Below are 20,302 nucleotides of genomic sequence, written 5' to 3' on the forward strand. Positions count from 1 at the left end.
AAAGAGTGCCTTCTTGGGCAAAACCCGTCTTCAGATGAGATGATCTAGATCAGTGGTTCCCAAACTTTTCGGCATATGCCCCCCTTTTTGGTTTTTGAGAAACCCTCCCCCCCAAAAAAAGAGCAGCAAAACTTGGGGTGGGATTGACAGGTTTGGGGAGGGGCTGGGTTGCCATGTGCCCCCCCTGGAATTTCTTCACACCCCCCACCTCCGGGGGGGGGGCACGCTCCCCAGTTTGGGAATCCATGATCTAGATAATCTAAAGCAATGGTTCTTAACCTCTTTGGCACTGTTACCGTTTAAGCTTAATCAATAAACCAAAATTACCCCTTTTAAAAACAGCAACGGACAAAAAGAAAATTACAATTAATCATTGTAATGTATTTTATTCTTTCATCCATTATATTGAACAAAATAGAACACCTATTGTATTTTAAACTTATTGCCCCCTGAAATATGCCAAATTATCCCTCAAGGGTTAAGAACTACTGATCTAAAGTATATGCCAGCAGCTCATTCACTGTCTAGCAGTACTCCTAAGCCCTGCTCCTTTCTCTTTGGCACACAAACAATTCTTTTGTTGGACCTCTGTATCAGTACTATGCTGTTACTTACCTCTGAAATCTAAGTCAGTGTGCTATGGGACTGCTTGCAGAAAGACTGATAAAATTGTACGTATAGTATACAATCCAGTTTTCAAAACTATCCATCATCTCCCGAGTATTATATTGGGGTTAAGACACTACAGAGTTCTAATATAAATGTTTTATTTAAATGTTTTATTTAAAGACAAAGTAAAAAAATGTGTGCACAAACACAGAAAATGATTACACAGTATAATGTTCAAAACAGTGTTCTAAGTGAAGCAGAAAAATACAGTAGCCACATATTCAACTAGAAGAGCACCCAAAGTTCAATTTGTATACAAAAATGAGGTTACTCCACAAACACATCATGATTCTGATGTAGACAGTTTCTCTCTACAAGATATAACAACCTACTGTTCTTGACTGTCCATGCCTGATTTCCCTGTGGAATATACTAAGACAGCATCTACAACTTTAGCAACTTAAAAAATTAACAGTTAATGTTCTGGCACTTAGAGTATGAAGACAAAGTAAAAAATAGACTTGCAGTGACAATTGTTTAAATATATATATCACTTCGTTAACTAAGTTGATAATACAATAGAAGGCAGACCTTAAGGTTAAGATACATAAATAAAAATGCATATTTTCTGTAACATCTGTAAAAAAAATGTTTTTGCATCAAGAACAAAAACTTCAAAGTGAGAATGCCATTCATCTTTAAGTGTATGATGAAAATCTGAAAATACTTCCCCATATAAAACTATTTTGCACTGAATATCCTATGAAGTTAAGCCACTATACAGAGTCTAGTTCAGGCCTAATTGATAGCAGATTGAGTTTAATAGCAACAAATTCCAGACTTCTATACAGATGACAAATTTACAAGTCCAAGGCTAAATACTTCAAGATTATCTCAAATTTAACTCATGTAGTGAAAAAAACCCTTTAAGATTTAAATAGATTAAAGCCTAAAGAGCAGCTTGTGATTTTAAGGGCTCATCTTGAGACATCATACAGGAGCACTATTTTCGGGGGCAGGGGGAAGAAAGTTTCAGTACTTCCCAAAAACTGGAGGCACCAAAACAGCTTGTCAGTTGTTAAAACATAGCCTAATATAAACAAAAATGAGCTAGGTACTATACTATGGGCAGGTACCAAGCAGCGTCAACCTCTCAGAATATAAAACAGTTTAAGTATACAAATGAAGGTAATTCACACCAGTAAAACTGAAATTATAGTGTCAGTGCACTACAGCTTTCAAGGGAAACAGCAGCAGAGGGAACTTTAGGTAACTCTTGTCTATCTGGGTTCTTGTAACTACATTAATGCAAACTAGGTACCTTTTAGAGCATGCCAACAGGGTGCGTGGAGGCAGTTACAGTGCAGCATATTAGTGCACTCTACAAATCATACTCCTTAATGTGCGTTGCCAGCCCAGTGTAGACATGTCCTAAGGTATGTTATGTTTTCAGACTAGTGTTTTATTAAGTCTGCTTCTTTAGCAGTTTAAGCCTTTGTAGGATAATTTATATAGAATTTGACTATTTCTCTTAACATCCCTTTTCCTTAAAAATGTTATTAAGGTTAAGCACAAAATATATTTGGCATCTCTTCAGTCAGTATATTCCTCAAACATTCAAAAAGTAGTTTAATATTTAGCTATCTATATGGATATTTATAAGAATCATACTTCTAATCAAGTCACTTGTTTAAATGACTTCAATTTATTCCAATTTTTCCTGACAGACAGTTAGTCCATTGAGGATTCCTAATATTGGTAGAGATAATTCATAATTGAAACACACACACACACACACACACACACACACACGGTCCAGGAGTCATTGTAGCTAGGTAATCTGGTTTTGATATTGGGTTACACGAATAAAAACATGCATTTTCTCCCACTGGGAAAATTGAATGCTTTTCCAATAACACGGCAGTAAAATTTGATTATTTTTACTGTCTTCTCTTTAACTAGGTTTAGTTGTATGATAACCACTACAGAATTACCAAAACAGCTATGGAATTTAAGGAATAAATATCATGAGGTTCTACATTCTTCATTAGCTGCCCGTCTTTGCTAAAAATAATTCTCTATGCAGATTTTTTTCCTTAAAAAAAAAAAAAAAAGTATGAAGTGAGTTCCACCCATTTAAACTGACACTTTATGTCTCTTACAGCCCTTACTGAAAGGGACTGGTTTAGAAAGACACTTTCTTTTTCACATACCAACCTGTATATGTTTACACCCCCACTTACAAATCAGAAATCGAATCTATTAATTCAATTACAAGAAAACAATCTTCTTTTGTAACAATCAATATTTCCTAGTTCAAGAAAGCAGCCATTTTCCTTTGCTCTGCCCAGTTTAAGGAACTGCTGTCCAAGTGTCATTTGAGTGTATTGGAGCAACACCACAGTTTCAACTGTAAACATGGAAAGATCTGTATACATAGCAAGACTGAAGGAGAGAAGCTTTAGAAGTTACTAGAAGTGAAGTCTTGTCAGTCTTGCTGTTAAAATGTAAATATTAATGGCTTTTAATGCTGTTTCATTATGTGCCCTAATGTAACTGCTTTAAGAGCACATGTAAGAAGATTTTTAAGCAGAAAGCTACATTACTTACAGCAATTTAAACAGAAAAATCCACTACTTCAGTCAGGCAATGGCTGCTTCTATATAAAAATTAGACTTTGGCAAGATTGTTGGAAGATTAACATTTAAAAAAATTTCTGCAGCTTAACACAAAATGTTCAGCATGATTGCCAACTGGAACAACCAAGATTAAAAATTTGTGACTCCACAGCTGGTGGTAAGGGTAAAATGGTTTTCATTTGATGCAGGTGCAATCAAATAGAAACTTGTTTATCCATGCAGAAAACAAGCGATAGGTGCAATATATGGCACAGTTCAGAAACAAAAAGTTAGACACATTCCTCAGCTGACATCAAAAGAGGATTGATATATTCAAAGCCTTCAAATTCAGACTGGTCAATCTTCTTCACAATATCACTGTTAAAATAAAAACTAATTAGTGTTTTAAGTTAACACAAAATTGCTACTTGCAATATTACTAAACTAAGAGTATCAAAGTTGTATAAAAAGGATGAAGAAACTAAAGCATTAAAGAGTTGGTCTTAAACTTCTGAACCTTAAGGAGGACATTCTTCTTGACTCCAGTTCCTCAGAGGAGTGTAGAAGTTGCAGGGAAGTGAGCAACACAGGTGTGTAAAAGAACAGGTAACAGCCCTGTTCTGGTCTTAATCCAGGCATTGAAGTAAGCAAAGTCACTCCGTCTCAGTGCAGCTATATCCTCATACTAAATTTCCTTGCAAGCCTCTAAAAACAAAATTATTTGTGGCTTCATACCACGTTCTACCTCCTACTGGCTGCTGTACACTGCATTCAGAGGTGGTATTCCAAACTTAGAAGAAAAAAAGGCACGCGGCTGGCTACATTTTTGAGAGCTGAGTTTGCTTCTCTCGCCCTTAGGTCCTCCTTGCACAGTCCTCTACAGATCTGTTAGGTTAAGCCCTTCTAGAATTAAGAAATTAATTACTATTTCTCTTATCAGTATATCTTCACAACTATCTTAAGAGAGATATTATTTACAGTAAGTGTGAGGGGAGTCAGTCTAAAGAGAGGTGGGGTTTGGACCTAAAATAAAGAGAGTGATGTTTTAGGCTAATTTCTAAGGGAGTCTCTTTGAAGAGGATACCCTCAAGACTACATCCAAAGAAACACTCACTGATTGTCTCCATAAAAATTAACTCTTTAAGAATATCTTTTCCACTCCCCAAATTTTTGTAATGATATTTTGGTGTAAAATTTGGTTCACTTTTTCCACTTGTAGAGAAAACAGACGCACACCGCAGCAACAGAGTGCTATAAAATTCCTGTAGGTACATCTTCTATGATGCCAATCAAACAAACTGACCTTGCATCTTTATACTTTAAAAACATTTTGTTCAGTTTGAGGTACTTACTCGTCATCCGGAGTGAGCTGCACAGGTTCATTAGTGAATTGAGAATCAAAGTTATCAAGACCAAATTCACCTGATATATTTGGTTTAAATGGAGGAACTACCTGCTTTTGTTCCATCTAGAAATAAATGATAGTAAGTATGAGTAACTGTCTATCAGAGATAATATTAATGTTTACAAAGGGACTGAGTTCCAAAAAAATAACTTAACTTTGAGATATTTGCATCTCTTACAAATATCCCAACAAAATTAATTAAATAAATTTCTTTGGTTACTGTGTGTAAAAGGGTTAATAGAATCGACATCTCTTCACAGTATAGTTTAAAACGGTTTAAAAATTCTGACGTTATCAAATTTGGCATCCTGTTTAAAACTTTCAGTTAAGACACTCTTTCAGGGTTATACTGCATAAAGCAGAAGAAACAAACCCATCAGTGTTTACATACCAGATCCCAATCAACATTTCGGAAGAATGGATGTCCCTGAATATCTGCAAATCCTGTTTGCGGATGGCAGCCTAAACGTTCCTTTGGATCCTATGGAAGAACAAAAATGTTTACAAGTGAAAAATCATTTGGAGAATGTGTGATTTGCAGCACACAAGTCACTGTTTGTGGATTTCATAATACACACTAATGTCAAGGGGTTGCAAGGTGCATTAGGCTAATGCACTGCCTAGGCAAAGTAGCTCTGTTCTCAAATTTAAATCTGAAACTCTTCTATTTCACCTTAGAAATAGAAAAAACTGCTTAATATATATACACGCTGTAATTCAGTTACAGGCTTATGTATTGGCTATCCACCCCACTCTCCTGCAATTTTAGTTAAAATGGGCAAACGTTAAAATATATTGCATGCTTGGAATTAATACTGGCCTGATCACAACTGCATTTAATTTGGGAATTTTCACAGGTAGGGAATGTCTGAATCCTAAGCAACCCCATTAGAAGGCTCTAGGTGACAGATAAAGCTAATGCTGGTTTCACTGGGAGTCTCCTATAGAATTCCTTGGCTCAGGGATAACCATGCAATAGCAAATCTAATAATGTAATAAGACAGGAGGAAGGAAAAAGATGAACAACGGAACTTCAAAGGAAAATAGCAACTCCTAAGAAATACTTCATTAAGTCAGTCAAGTAGTGATTAGTTGGGTACCGTTAAGGATGGCTACTGCCAGTGTCATACCACTGACATTTTACTCAAACAAAAAGATTCCAAAAAACTAGGGAGTCAGGATCAAGGGATGTTTTTCTTATAGGTTTCCATAAACATTTTTATATGGCAATACATCCATAGCTCAGATGAATTGGTAACGTGCCAAATTTAAAAGGACTAATCCTAACATGCCTAGGTCATTTACAAATCTGTGGGTCAGTTGTCAGTCAGCTGAAGCAACACAATAGCACACATTGAAAGCATATTTAAATTAATAAGTTCGTGCATCTGTCAGTTTTCATGTCAAATTTTCCAACCATTTATTTTTAAATACCAAAGACATTAGATACACTTTGTTCTCCCATTTGAAAATGAAGTTTGTCAAGGCCAGAAACTTGCATTCAAGGCCCTCACTAACTAAAATGAGGAAAAAAATGTTACCATTGTAACTGTTCGAGACATGTTGCTCATATCCATTTCAAGTTAGTTGTGTGTGTGTGTGTGTGTGTGTGTGTGTGTGCTACAAAGCTGCTACCATTACATCAGCTGTGGAGCCACTGGAGTACTGCTATTTTTTCTTTGAGTGCTTGTTCATATCTATTCCAAGTTAGAGGATTCACAAGCCGGAGTCAACAGGTAGCTGACAAGTACCGCACCACCAAAAGCTGCATCACGTCTAGACTATTGCATGATGGCATAGTGTGATGTAAAGGAATGTGCCGAGGACCACATCAGATTTCCTGAAGAGCAACATGAGCCATGAATGCAGCCGAAGAGGCCTGCATGCGTGCAGAATGCACCATGAGAGGCAGAAATGAAATCTAAATGAGGTCATAGCATATGTAGATGCACACCAGATGCAGGATGAGATGCCCTGCAATGAGACTGGCAGCCCCCTTCATTCGGTCTGCCACTGCCACTGCAGGCTGACCTTCTGATGATGGTGATCAATTATGTACAGGGCTCGACAAATAATGTAATCTACTCACCTGTGGCGAGTAGATTACAACCCGGAAGAGCGGGCGCAAAGAGATCTGCGCATGTGCAGAACCGCGTGAAACCACGCAGCTGGCGAGGGTGGCTCGCCGCCACTTGGTGAATGGGGCTCGCTGCCACTTGGCGAGCCCTGATTATGTATGTATGTTAATTACACAAATTTGTATGTTTAGTTGATAATGCTGAATAGTATTTCTAGGCTGTTTGTGGAAAAACAACATGGAGTCTGTATACCAGGTGACCCCAGGACATAGAGGGGCCCTCCACTTCAGAGTGGTAAACAAGAACCGGCACAGACCGGAATTTCCCGCCTTTTCTTGGTTACCTCAGAACAGGTCCCCACAGAGAGGTCACATGGTAAAAATCACCTCAGGGGTTTCCTGCCCTGAAGGTTTTATAAGTCCGGACACAGCTCATGGAGGGTGCTGTCCATCTGAGTGGCAGTGTTTGTGCAGTTTGTCAGCTCTCTCTCCTGAGACCACCAAGGGATCTGATCCAGCTGCAAGCCAGTCAGAGGAATAGAAGAGGCACCCCATCCACTGTCTTCCATCTACACGAGTGTCATCTGCCAGTCATCCTCTTCAGGGTTCCTGTACCACCAGCAAGGGACTCTCCAGCGTTCTTCCCTGAGGGCTCTCAATCAGACCAAAGGTTGCAGGTCCTGGGCAACACACCTCTGGCTCAGCCACTCCAGTCCAGAAGAGTAAAATAACCATTTGTATTTGGGGTAGAACTTACCAATTATTTTCATGCAGTCCAGTTGGGACATTAATGGTTTTACTGTTCACTTCCACTATTTTGTTGCAGGTTATTAGTTTGCGTTGGGTTTTTCCCCTGCTTTTTCCTTAATATTGTATAAATCCCTAATACAGTTTCTTTTTGCTTTCACCTTTACTTGGAGTCTGTTTTCCTTTATCGGCCTAATTCACAGGCGATAGACCTTGAGGGAGGGGGCGGATCTGTTTTCTTTTGACTGGGGTTGCACTATCAGGCCATATTTGAGTGTTATCCAGGTCCCAGGGGTAACACCACGAACAATTGCAACAATTTACAAGACGGCTTAGTCCTAACCATGTAGAATGCGAGAGCCTGCCTGACATTAAGCGAGTGCAGACTGTTCCCACCCTACTGAGGTTTAGGGTAGAAAACAAGAAAGAAGTTATCCTGAGCGGTGTGGAAACTAGAGACCACTTTTGGAAGGAAAGCAGGGAGTGGGAAAAGCTGGACCTTCTCCTTATGGAAAACAGCATTCAGGAATTCTGAGGTGAGGGCACGGAGCTCTGACATCCATTTGGCAGAGGTGATGGCAACTAGGAAAGCCACTTTCAATTAAAGGTAAAGTAGTGAACACATTGCTAAGGGCTCGAAGGGGGGATCCATGAGCTCCAAGAGAACTAGGTTGAGATCCCAAGCAGGTATCAGGTGCCTGATGGGTGGGTGGAACCTATCCATGCCCTTGAGGAAACGCCTGACCACTGGCTTGCAAAAATGGACTGACCAGCCTTTCCTGTATGGAGAGTTGAAATAACTGTCAAGTGAACTTTCAAAGAAAAAGTATCAAGGACCTTGTGATTCAGGGATACCAGATACTCCAGCATCTGAGAGATAGAAGCCAACAAGAGTACCAAGTTATGCTGGAGACACTAACAGGAGAATTACTTCCACTTAGCCAGATACATGAGCCAAAAAGGACCTGATGGACCTGCTCAGAGCAAGTCTGCTTCATGGGGTTTAGCCATGGAATCACCATGTTGTAAGATGGAGAGAGCGCAGGTCCAGGAGCAGGAGGTGACCTTGGTCTAGTGTGATGAAGTTTGGGAACAAAGGGAGTGGAAAAGGAAATTACTCATTCTGTATAGTAACGACTGTTCTTTGAGATGTGTCCACTGCCTTGGGTGCTCCACGTAAGGTGTAGGGACGTCCTGGAGCCATGGAGAGGAGCTTTTTTCAGCAGTTCTTAGCAGGCCTCGTGCTGTGTTCAGTTTGGCGCCTTGCATGCGTGGCTCAGCCCCCCCTCAGTTCCTTTTCTCCATCTGAATAACTAAGACTCCGAGTAGAGGGGAAGAAGGGAGGGTTATGGAGCACTCATGGGGACACACACCTTGAAGAACAGTTGTTACTGCACAGAGTAACCTTTTCTTTTTCTTTTTCCTTTTCTTTTTCGGGTAATGTCCCCATGTGTGCGCCACATAAGGTGGCTTCAAAGCAGTACCTTACATGGATGGTAGGAATCTGAGTCACTGCTTAGCGGCTGTGGATAATACTGTAGTAGCCACTGCCGAATCTGCCACCAGCTGTGGCATTTATGGCGCAGTGCTTAGTGAAGGTGTGGTCTGAAGACCAGGTGGTTGCTTGGTAAATGTCTTTATGGGGTTTGTTGCTTAGGAAAGCTGTGGAAGCTGCAGTGGCAAGAATGGAACATGCCTTTGGTGGAACTGGCAAAGGTCTGTTATGGAGGGCATGGCACCACAGCATGCAGGATGAAACCCATTTGGAAATACATTGCACTGAAATAGGTATGCCCTTTGAATGTGGTGTGATGAATACGAATAGATGTGAAGACTTTCGGAATGATCATGTTCTAGCAAATATAAAAGGCCAAAGCTTGTCAGATGTCGAGTGTTGTGGAGCACAGCATTCCTGGGGGATGCATGAGGTTTAGGAAAAATATGCTGGTAGTACTATTGGCTCATTGATATGGAAGACTATACTAAGTTTGGGTAGAAATGTTGCATGTGATCTTAAAGTCATTTTGTCCTTGGTAAAGATTGTATATGGTGGGCCCCTATCTTACTAACCCTCCTTGCAGAGATGGCAGCTGTCAACACCCCCCCCCCCCCAAAAAAAGCCACACCCTGCACCTTTATTAGTAGGAATGGGAGTGGACAAATGTTTGAAGGGAGGCCACTGGAGACAGTTCAAGACTAAGTTCAGATCCCAGGTAGGTGCCGGCACCCTAACCAAAGGGTAGAGGTTGTGGAAGCCCTTCAGAAATATTTTTGTTATAGGGTGTGTGAAGACAGATGAGCCATCTATCCATTTGTGAAGAGCAGATATTGCGGCAAGGTGTACCTTCACGGAGGAAACTGATAAAACAGGTGGCCTATGAGGATACAGATAATCGAGGATCTGATGGAGCGGTGCACTGTGAGGGTTAGTCTGAGTCCGCTGACACCAGGAAGAGAATCTTTTCAATTTTTGCAGGTAGGTATCCTAGTTGATGGCCTTCTACTTTGTAGAAGGATTGATCTAACTTATTCTGAGCATAGGGATTCTGCTCTGTGGAACCAGACAGGAGCCACACAAACTGGTGGAGGGTGTGAGGTTGGGGGTAAAGCAGTTTGCCCCCGGTCTAAGATAGGATGTGGTGATGGGATGGAAGATGATACGGCATGGCTACAGACATCGCGTATAGGCATGGGAACTAGGCTTGGTCCAGTATGACTAGAGCTCTGTCCATTTGAATCTTGCATAGAATTCTGGGGATGAGTGCAATGGGAGGGGAGGCATAATGGTGCAGCTCGTTCCAGAGGAGGAAGAATGCATCGCCCTGCGATTCCCCTACCCCATCAAGCTGAACAGAATCAGAGGCACTTTGAGGTGGCTGTTGGGAATTACAAAAAGGTCTATGGTTGGGATTCCCTGGTGCTGAAAGATGGAGGGGAGTACTGCAGGATGTAGTTCCCACTCATGGTTGGTCATAAAATTGTAACTCAGAGCATTCTCCTGGATGTTGTTCACCCCAGGTAAGTATGAGGCTTTGAGGGTGATTGGATGGCAGATGCACCAGTTGCAGAGGTGGATTGCCTTGGCACAGAGAGATGGGGAGCGAGCCCTTCCCTGCCTGTTTATAAAAAACATGGTTGTCATATTGTCGGTAAGTACATGAACTGCATGGTTGATGATGGTAAGAAAGTGGTTGCATGCATTCCTTTCAGCCCTGAGCTCGAGGAGGTTGATATGTAGCGAGGACTCATGTGGCAACCACCTGCCCTGGACTGCGTGGTGATGCAGGTGTGCCAACAAGCCCATGAGAGACTTCTTGGGGACTGACTTGTTTGGGCAAGGGATGACAAAGAGGCTTATAAACTGACGCTAGCCAGTGTTGTAGGGCTCTGAAATGGAGGCATGCATACTGCACAACTCAAGTAATGGGAGCCATATGGCCCATCACCCAGAGGCAGGTAAGTACTGTAGCGGTAGCTGTTGTGTCAATATGCTGACGAGATCACACAGGGCTGTGAATTGGTGAAATGGGAGATAGACTCTGGCAGTCAACAAATCGAGGCAGGCCCCAATGAACTCTATGCTGTTTGCGGGCTGCATGGTTGACTTCTGTTTGTTTATTAGGAGGCCCACATGGTTGAAGATCTACCTGGTTTTGGAGATCATTTTGGTAGTCGCTGCCTGGGACCAGCCTTTTATAAGGCAGTCATCTAATTATGGAAAGATCACTATGCCTTGCTGTCAGAGATAGGCTGTGACTACAGCCAGGACTTGAGACACAACCCTGTGGCTGTAAGACAGCCTGAATGGCATGACTGTGTACTGGTAGGGTTAGGGTTAGGTAGTGGTTGTCACCCATACTAAATTGAAGGTATCATCTGTGTGATGGGTGTACGGCCACGTGGAACTATGCGTCCTGAAGGTCAGGGGCTGCAAACCAGTACCTTTCGTCCAGAGCCAGTATAATCGAGGCCAGTGGTACCATCTTCAATTGTTGCTTCTGCAGGAATTTGTTTAGCTTGTAGGAGACCCATATTGGATCTCAACACCCTGTGCACTTCTATGTTAGAAAAAACTTGGAATAGAAACCTCTTCCCCAAAAGGCATGTGGGACCCTCTCTATCACTCTGAAGTGCAGGAGGCAAATGATTTCTTCTCTAAGAGTCTTGTGAGAGGTGTCCTTGAGGAGGGATGGTGAAGGGCGGTGGATAGGGGGAAGCAACATGAAGAGGATGACATATCCTGTGGGGATGATTTCTAAGATCCGTTGATCTGATGTTATAACGTTCCATTGAAGGTAAAAGGGATGAAGTCTGTTGGTAAAGAGATGGTACTGGCTTGTTGTCAAAGGATGAATTGGGAAGTTGGGCAGGCCCTTGACCAAATCTCCAAATTTGCTGCTTTGCTGCCTGGAAACTGGAGAGAGCTTGAGGTGGGCACTTCCTCTGGGGTCATTGTCTAGCACGACTGCAGTCATTCAGCTTTTGTTGAGCGCTGTTATAGTAGCTGTCTCTGTTTGTGGTATGGAGTACCATGCTTCGGCCGTATGGAGGGGAATACATGCTGAGTGTACAAAGGATAGTGCAGGAGTCCTTGCTGCTATGCAGGACATCATCAGTACTAGTTGCAAAAAGTTTGTGCTTATCAAACAGAAGGTCTCCCTACTTCGAATGGAGTTCTTTGGCTACACCAACTGATAGGAACCAAGAGACCATTCTGCCGTGGCTGTTGCCCTGGCTGCTGTGTCATCTGTTTTTACTGAGGAAAGAAGGGCTATACGAGCAATAGCGTGCCCTTTGTGAATATATGATTCCAAAAGGCCTATACTCAAATCAGTCATAGTGTGCCGTACTGGCACCACTCCAGCAGGCTACATAGCCAACCCAATGGGTAGCAGCTAGGGAAACACTTTCTGGCAGATGTGCACACAGTGCATGCACACTTAACATGAAGTAGATATGAGCAAGTAACTCAAAGAAAAAGGTTCTTAAATAATTTTAAAATTATCTTTCAGAAGTTCCTTCTGAAATATCCTGACAATTCTGTTACAATAAAGAATTCCACATACAACAAGTACACCTACTTCCAATCACTCCGAATGATTACAGTCTAGAAGAACATAAAGTATCAAAATTTCTGAAATAGTGTTTCAAAAATTATGGTAAAAGTATTTGTTTCCCTGATGCCTGGTTAATATGGCCATTCTATGCACTTGGAGGCCTTTTGTTTTGTGATTTACCTGTTGGTTCTGAATATCTGCAGTTTCAGGTTTCAAAAACAGTTAAAAAAGTAAAAACAAACAAACAAATGTTAGTTCCCTCTATTAAGAAGCCTTTGTTTTAGAATAGTCCTTATCAGATTCGGACCTTGTTTGCTGAACTTCAGCTTAGGGGAAATTTTAATGTCAGTTATACCCTTGTAAGTTCACATTGACAATGGGATCTCCTGAAAAACCTTAAAGCAAATATATGACTTCAGCTCTTACCTTGTTAAGAAAACTTTTTAGAACGCTTGCTGCTTTAACAGAAAGGGATCGTGGAATTCGGATTTGTTTTTCCAAAATGACTAGAAGAATAGAGAACTTAAGACATTAGAACTCTGCATAGCTAAAGTTTCTTCTCTTTGTCTTCTCTACAAACACTAAATATGGTGAAACAAAAAACAGGACTATGTAGCACTTTAAAGACTAACAAGATGGTTTATTAGGTGATGAGCTTTTGTGGGGCATACTCACTTCCTCAGATCAAATTGTGGAAGAAAATTGGCACAACCATAAATACAAAAGGATATAATCAAAAAAATGAACACATATGAAAAGGACAAATCAAATTTCACAACAGAAGAGGTATTGGGGGGGGGGGGGAGGGAAATGATAAATGTCTGTGAGCTAATGATATTAGAGGAGATAATTGGGGAAGCTATCTTTGTAATGGGTAAGGTAATTACACCTAGGTCTTAACAAGGATGCTAAAGTGTCAAATTTAAGCATGAATGACAGTTCAGAGGAGGTTAGGTGGTTGTCTACAGGAGACTATGGGTCTGTCTCCCAGTGCCTCTCGGAGTTTAGCTACCTAACCTCAAGATGATTCTTACCAACAACCATAGGACATACCCCACTAACACCAACCCTGGAACTTTCCCTTGCAACAAACCCCATTGCCAGCTTTGTCCACATATTCACTCTGCTGATACCATTATTGGACCTAACCAAGTGAGTTATAAGATCAAGAACACATATTCCTGCTCATCCAGAAATATAATTTATGCTATCATGTGCCGACAATGTCCATCTGCTATATACATTGGACAAACATCTCAGACACTTCGCCAAAGAATCAATGCCCACAAAACAGATATTAGACAGGATCACAAAGAAAAAAAAGTTTCTTGCCATTTCAACCAGAAAGGACATTGTCTCAATGACCTGATTACCTGCATACCGCTTCAAAGATCTTTTAACACCAGACTTGAAAGAGAATCCTCTGAACTGTCATTCATACTTAAATTTGACACTTTACACCTAGGTCTTAACAAGGACGCTAATTACCTTACCCATTACAAAGATAGCTTCCCCAATTATCACCTCTAATATCATTAGCTCACAGACATTTACCTCTCCCCCTCCCCCCATCTCCCTTCTGTTCTGAAATTTGATTTGTCCTTTTCATATGTGTTCATTTTTTTTATTGTATCCTTTGGTATATATGGTTGTGCCAATTTTCTTCCACAATTTGATCTGAGGAAGTGAGTCTGGCCCATGAAAGCTCATCACCTAATAAACCATCTTGTTAGTCTTTTAAGTGCTACATAGTCCTGTTTTTTGTTTCAGCTAGACCAGACTAACACAGCTATATATCTATTACTAAATATAGTGGATACTGCTAAATAACAACTTAATATAAACAACTTATTAACAGCAACATTTTGCCCGGAATCAATCCCATCTCATTAACTAATGTTAATGTAATTTGGATACTGGCAATGTCATGCCACTTATTGAATTTTTTTTTTTTTCCAAGAAAGGCCATAGCCACAGGCAGGTTTGTGGGGCTGCAGCCAAGACGCAAGTCCTGAAAGATGCCTTTCTTGGCTGCAATCCCAAAAACCTGTCAGCAACTGGTGCTGCCATGTACCATTGCCTTTCCTGGCTGCAGTCCTGCAAACCTGCCTGTGCCCAGAGACTGCATAGGAGGTAAGTGACAGACGCGCCCGCATCCACATGCACACCCAGCCAGAAACAGACCAATTTTGTGGATAGAGGAGGAGGAGGCTAGGAACAGGACAGCAGTAGAGATAGGTACTGTGCAGTTGAGTGCCCCTCCCCCCAACACTCCCACTGCACTGGACACAGCCTCCCCTCTCTAGGGAAATCCCGGGCACCTGAGTTGCACCCATATTCCCCACAGATTTGCAGGGCTACTGCCAGCAAAGGCACATTCCAGTGATTCCAGCTGCAGCTCCATGAACCTAACTTCTGTTTATTGGTAAATGCCAGCTAATGACAATTTTTTGCTCTCAGCCAAAGTATTCCTATAGGGTGGCCCTCCCTGTCTTGGCACCTGACTGGTCCCAAATGAGGAATTCTGCTGCACCAGGGGAGGTAATTTCTGGCCCCTCTGCCACTGGCTCCCCCCAATCCTGGCCCAGCACACTGACCTCCCAGCCAGCTACCCCCACTGCTGTCAGCCTTGCCGCTGTGGCTCCAGGCCTCACGCTGGCGGCTCACTACAGGCAGCCTGCTGCCCTCGCAGTGCTTCCTGGTGCTGGCCCTCCACTGGGACTCTTTGGTTGTGCAACATCCATGCTGACCCATGGATGTTGCCAGACCAGAGAGTCCCAGTTTAGAGAGTTTCAGCCTGTAATAAGCAAAATCTATTGTATATTAAAATCTCACCACTACTCACCTTGAAAGAGATAATCTTCTGTGTTCTGGTCAGGATTATCAGAGCTTCCAACAATATCAAATGGGGATCTGCCAGCCATCATTTCAAACATAAGTACACCTAATGCCCACCAGTCTACACTAAAGCCTAGGATTTAAACAAAAACAAAACCAAACTATTTTTATCAGGGAGGACTTATTAAAATAAGCATCAATGCTAATTATATGAAGAACAAGGTATATTTTATAAATGAACAATCAGACAATCTTGATAGTCAGAAAAGCATGCAATGGTTAAGTTAGGTCCTACAAACTACTGTATGTTTAAGGTAGGGGTGTCAAAGGCAACAGAAGTCCTCAGGTTCACTGTGCAGGATGAAAGGCAGTATCAAGGAAAGAAGGCATCAAGACTTAAAAGGCTGGTGCTGGAACCTCAAAGAGTAGGTTCTTGACTTTAAATAAATTTAAATAGTAATTTTAGTGTTTAAGGGGAAATAAGTTCCAAGTCTGGGCTGCATAACATTTTTTGGTGGAAGGATACACAGATATTGGTGTCAAACAGTGCAATAAATAAAAACTGTTGATGGGGGTGACATCACATTTCTATTGTTCACTGTTGAAGACAGGGATCAATTAACTGTTCTAGCATCTTGGTTCTCCTCAAGGCTACCACTGCTATAAAGTTGATCTGCTTAGTCCTTGGTAGAATCTGACACAAAAGAAGAAGGGCCTTGTTTCACTCAAAGTTAAACAAACTTAATTAGTTCTAAAGACAATACTAAACCATCTCCCTTCTCTGGAAAAAAGGACCTGTGATAGGCCTTAGTATGTTCTGGCAAAACACACAAAAGTAAGGCAATGTTCCAGACACATCTGACACTAGAAAAATACCCTTTTGCATTTGTATAAAAGAGGCCAAGTTAATCCTGGAAAAAAAAGTGTTACACCTACAACAGAACTTGTACATACTATGTATGAATTTTAATAGCTATTGTGTGTCATTAGATCTATTTTACTTATATTTATATGGATAAAGATTTTAAAATGCTTAAAACCTGTTTATCTGATAGTATCTGCAACCCCTTAAGTTTATATGAAAAAAGGAGTAAATGATCAAGTAAGTTCTAAACTAATAGAGATAGGAGGGAAAGCAAATTTATCTCAGACCCCGAAAAGAACTGAGAATGTTTACCTTAGAAAGGAGATGAAAAAGATGAGGCATGATTAAAATACATAATTAATAGTATAGACAATGTAGTTTCTGTTCCTTGTCTCGAGACAGAAGAGAACATTTTAAGAAATAAAAGGGTGGCAAATTCAACACTGAATCCCCCCCCAAAAGCACAAAATGCATAACTGAACTATGAAATTCTGTCAAAGGATATCATTAAAGCCAAGAAGTTAGTAAGACTGAAAAAGGGACTGACTGGACATTTATATGGACAACAATCCACAGTTATAATAGCTAATCTTAATAAACTGTGGAAAATAATAAAACCTCATGCTTCAGGGTTTAATACTTATTATAAACCATTATTGGGGGTGAGGGGTAGATTAGCCCACATCTGTGTAAAATTAGTTATCTTGCTCCTTAACTGCAAAGCATCTAGTGCCAACCACTGCTAGAGACAGGATACTGGACTAGCTGGATCATGGGTCTGATTTATTATGGTGATTTTTATTTTCTGACAAATCATTTTACAAGGAAGTTAACAGAAATGCATGATATAGCTCTGAAGCAAATCAAATTACCATAATCCTCTCCTCGCAAAATTTCAGGAGCAATGTAGTTGGGAGTTCCACAGAAAGTGCTGGTTGTGTCTCCAGGCCTTAATCCTTCCTGAGAAAGGAAAGGAAAACACAGATGGGAAGAATCTTACACCATTAGCTAAAAATTCTTTATACTTCCTATCACATTATAAAATAACTTTACTTCATGTTTTTGTAAAATAACCTAAAGAAAAATAAGTTATTACACTTTTATATATTGCTTTGTATGCAGAATACATGCATTTCTTCTATAAAAATAGATCTGTAAGAAGAGTGTACACTGTGCTAAAAAACCTGTCTTCGTTGCACCAGTCTACATTTACTGTTTTCTAATAAATGTCAAAGAATAAAATTATATATTCCATTTATAACATACTAGATATTACTTGAAACTATGTTAAATATATATTCATTAAAAATTAAGTCATGTTTTAAGCAACACTATCTTAATTACCAATCAGAAATCTGTGCATAGGGTATAATGGATGACAATACTTTCCTACAGCATGCAAGGCACAAAATAGACCTAAACAACATAAAACTGCACTGTCAATAGAATTCTGGCTCCATGTAACACAAAAAACTAAACTCAAAGTTTAAAAAAAAAAAGTCAGAGATGCTTCTGTTTCTATTATGAGTCATGTGATTGAGCCCCACAATGAAGGTCAGAGGTTAAGCCCAGACAGATTGAAGTATGGCTGATTGAAAGTAATGAGTTTGTTCTCCGCCCGCCAGTATTTAAAACAGACTACAGATTTGCATCCCAAACTTCTGTCTAAAGAAATGCTATTAAAATGCTGGGAAACTGCAGAAGTGACATTCCTGACCAGACCCCCCCCCCCCCCACTCAATTCAGAATTTTGACTATTTTTACTGCGCTCTTCTCCGGCCACCTGAGTATTAGAGTGTTCTTTTAGCACCTTTTTATCTATTTGGGTGAAACTAAGAGCCTACTGCTGGAACAAGTTAGAAGAAAAGTACCAGTATCCAAGGGTTGACATAAAAAGTGGCAGATCTAATAAGTTAATAGATTGGGAACTATCTTGTGTTTTAGAAAGTGTGCACCTTTTTATCTCTGAGAAATATATACATTTATGGGATTAAGTTTGTGTTGCCTCTAATTTTTTATGTCCATGTGTGGAATGAACTGTTACACACACCAATAAGGAGATGATGTACAACACATCATCTCCATATCTGTGCACATAACAAAATCCATTCTGCACAGACTATCTGTAGTGGGTCTGGGGCAAAGGGGTTTGGACTGTGAGAGGGGGCTCAAGGTTGGGGGAATGAGGGCTCCTAGGTGGGGATGGAGCTGAGGTATTGAGGATGAAGGAGGGAGCTCCACACTGGGACTACAGGGTTTGGAGTGTGGAAGTGGGCTCAGGGCAAGAAGCTGGGGTGGAGGTTCAAAGTCTGGGAGGGAGTTATGGTGTAGGAGCAGACTGAGGGGTGAGGTTTAGGAGAGCACTAGGGTGGTGGAGCAGGCTCAGGGCAGGGGTCTGGGAACAGGGTTAGGGTGCAGGAGGCAGCTCAGGGCTGGTTTAAGTAATGTATTGTGTTTCACTTCATAAATATTTCCCACCCACCCCAAAAGAGGAAAAAACAAAAGAAAAAAGTAGTGTTTCTTCAGCATTTTGAAAGCAACCCTGATTGCCATGCCCAGATTTCTATCCAACAGATTGGAGCATAATCCCCTGCTCAGTCACGTATGGTATGAAATAGTATTAAATATATATAACATTGTTACTAAAGTAATAGGTGATATTTTAAATAGGCTACACACAGTGATCTTCTTTACTTTGTGTGGGCCATGTGCCCCTTACGGGCTGACAATTCTCTATACTTTTACTATGTAAACAAGATAAAGTGTTGAGTTGTCTCACTTTTTTACAGGTGCTGAAAATGAAGATAGTCTTCATAGGTGCCCAAGCATTACATAATACTGTATTATAATCCATTAGGCTTTCTGAGCCCTACCACAGTCAAGAATGAAAACATTCACCTGAGTGCCCACAACCCAAACAAAAGCTGCTCTTTTTATTTTACGTTAATAACCAGGTTACAATTTTACAAAAACTCAAGTAGTGGCTCTTCACTCTCTTGAGCTTACTAAATTCAATGATCTGTAGGGATTCTCTCTGAAATACATACAAATATATATAATTTTAATTGATTGAGCAAAATCATATAGGCTGACATGGACTTTTGATCCTGAGCATGCTCTAAGAACACCATTTAAATCTGAAGTAAACAGACCATTTTGAAAGCTCAATTCCACACTTTGCAATACAGTTGTGATAGCATTTCCCTGGCAAGTACCTGCTACACGACTTATTTTCTCCAATGCCTAACAATCAGTTTTAATTGAGAAGAGCACAACAGGAGAAAGACAAGTTCATGTTTCAGTGTTACATCCATAGCATGAAAGTGGAGAGGAAAGCAATCTTTAAAAAACAAGCTGTTACTCCCTCCATGACCTGTTTTCCGTGGCTATTTTTAGGGTGAGACCTCTGTCTTTACCAGTGTCTATAAAAGAAATGTTATCCTCATTTTGTAGCACAAGCATACCTATCTGCTTTGCCTGCTAAATAGTGCCTTAATTTTTCCCCCCTGGAATCCTCTTCAGTCTGGTCTGAATATTTAACTCCTCTGGAGTATGGGAGGAAAATCCATGCAGATCAGTTCTTTTGTGGTGGTGAAGCAATGACCAGCAGCATAGTGATGACAACTTAGAAAGAGTCTTGCTCCTAATCTGCCTCCAAGACTGATATAAAAAAAGCTATTCCTTCTGTTTTGGGCTGGGGCATGCTAAGATATGGTAGAGGTGGCCAAGGCCCTTTATAGAACTGGACTTTCTTCCTATTCTCAGAAGACTAAGAAGTGGACATATCTCCTGGCTCTGACACACAGGAAGCCGCTACTCCCATCAGTATCTACACAGAATCCATGTATTAGGATTCATCTGTTTAAAGTAACGTAAGGCTGAAACACTCCCAGCTAGAAGGTTGGCGTAATACCCTTGTATTATGTTTTTCCGTTTTCAGTATATTATTTTATCTGCTACATTATGCAATAAGCTTTAGATCCTAACATCAAGTGGGTTGTAGAACTAGAAGGCAGGAATGTTCACACATGAGCAACTAAGCACTTCTTTAGGTTGCAGATGGAATAAAGCTTTTTGTTTCCACAT

At 40.7% G+C, this 20,302-nt stretch overlaps 1 protein-coding gene across 1 annotated transcript in view; it reads right to left on the bottom strand.

The window, feature by feature from the left end:
- Positions 1 to 750: 750 nt before the first annotated feature.
- Positions 751 to 20,302, bottom strand: part of PRKCI (protein kinase C iota) — a 54,099-nt gene continuing 34,547 nt past the window's right edge. Inside the window, exons 13-18 of the mRNA XM_006122859.5 lie at positions 17,089 to 17,176; positions 15,359 to 15,484; positions 12,940 to 13,019; positions 5,024 to 5,113; positions 4,580 to 4,695; positions 751 to 3,605 (exon numbers count right to left, since the gene is read on the bottom strand). Coding sequence (XP_006122921.2) covers positions 3,518 to 3,605; positions 4,580 to 4,695; positions 5,024 to 5,113; positions 12,940 to 13,019; positions 15,359 to 15,484; positions 17,089 to 17,176 — 588 coding nt within the window. The 3' untranslated portion in view covers positions 751 to 3,517. The remainder of the gene's footprint in view (positions 3,606 to 4,579; positions 4,696 to 5,023; positions 5,114 to 12,939; positions 13,020 to 15,358; positions 15,485 to 17,088; positions 17,177 to 20,302) is intronic.

The sequence above is a fragment of the Pelodiscus sinensis genome, chromosome 10, assembly GCF_052426305.1.
Source record: "Pelodiscus sinensis isolate ZL-2025 chromosome 10, ASM5242630v1, whole genome shotgun sequence".
In the NCBI taxonomy this organism is placed as follows: Eukaryota; Metazoa; Chordata; order Testudines; family Trionychidae; genus Pelodiscus; species Pelodiscus sinensis.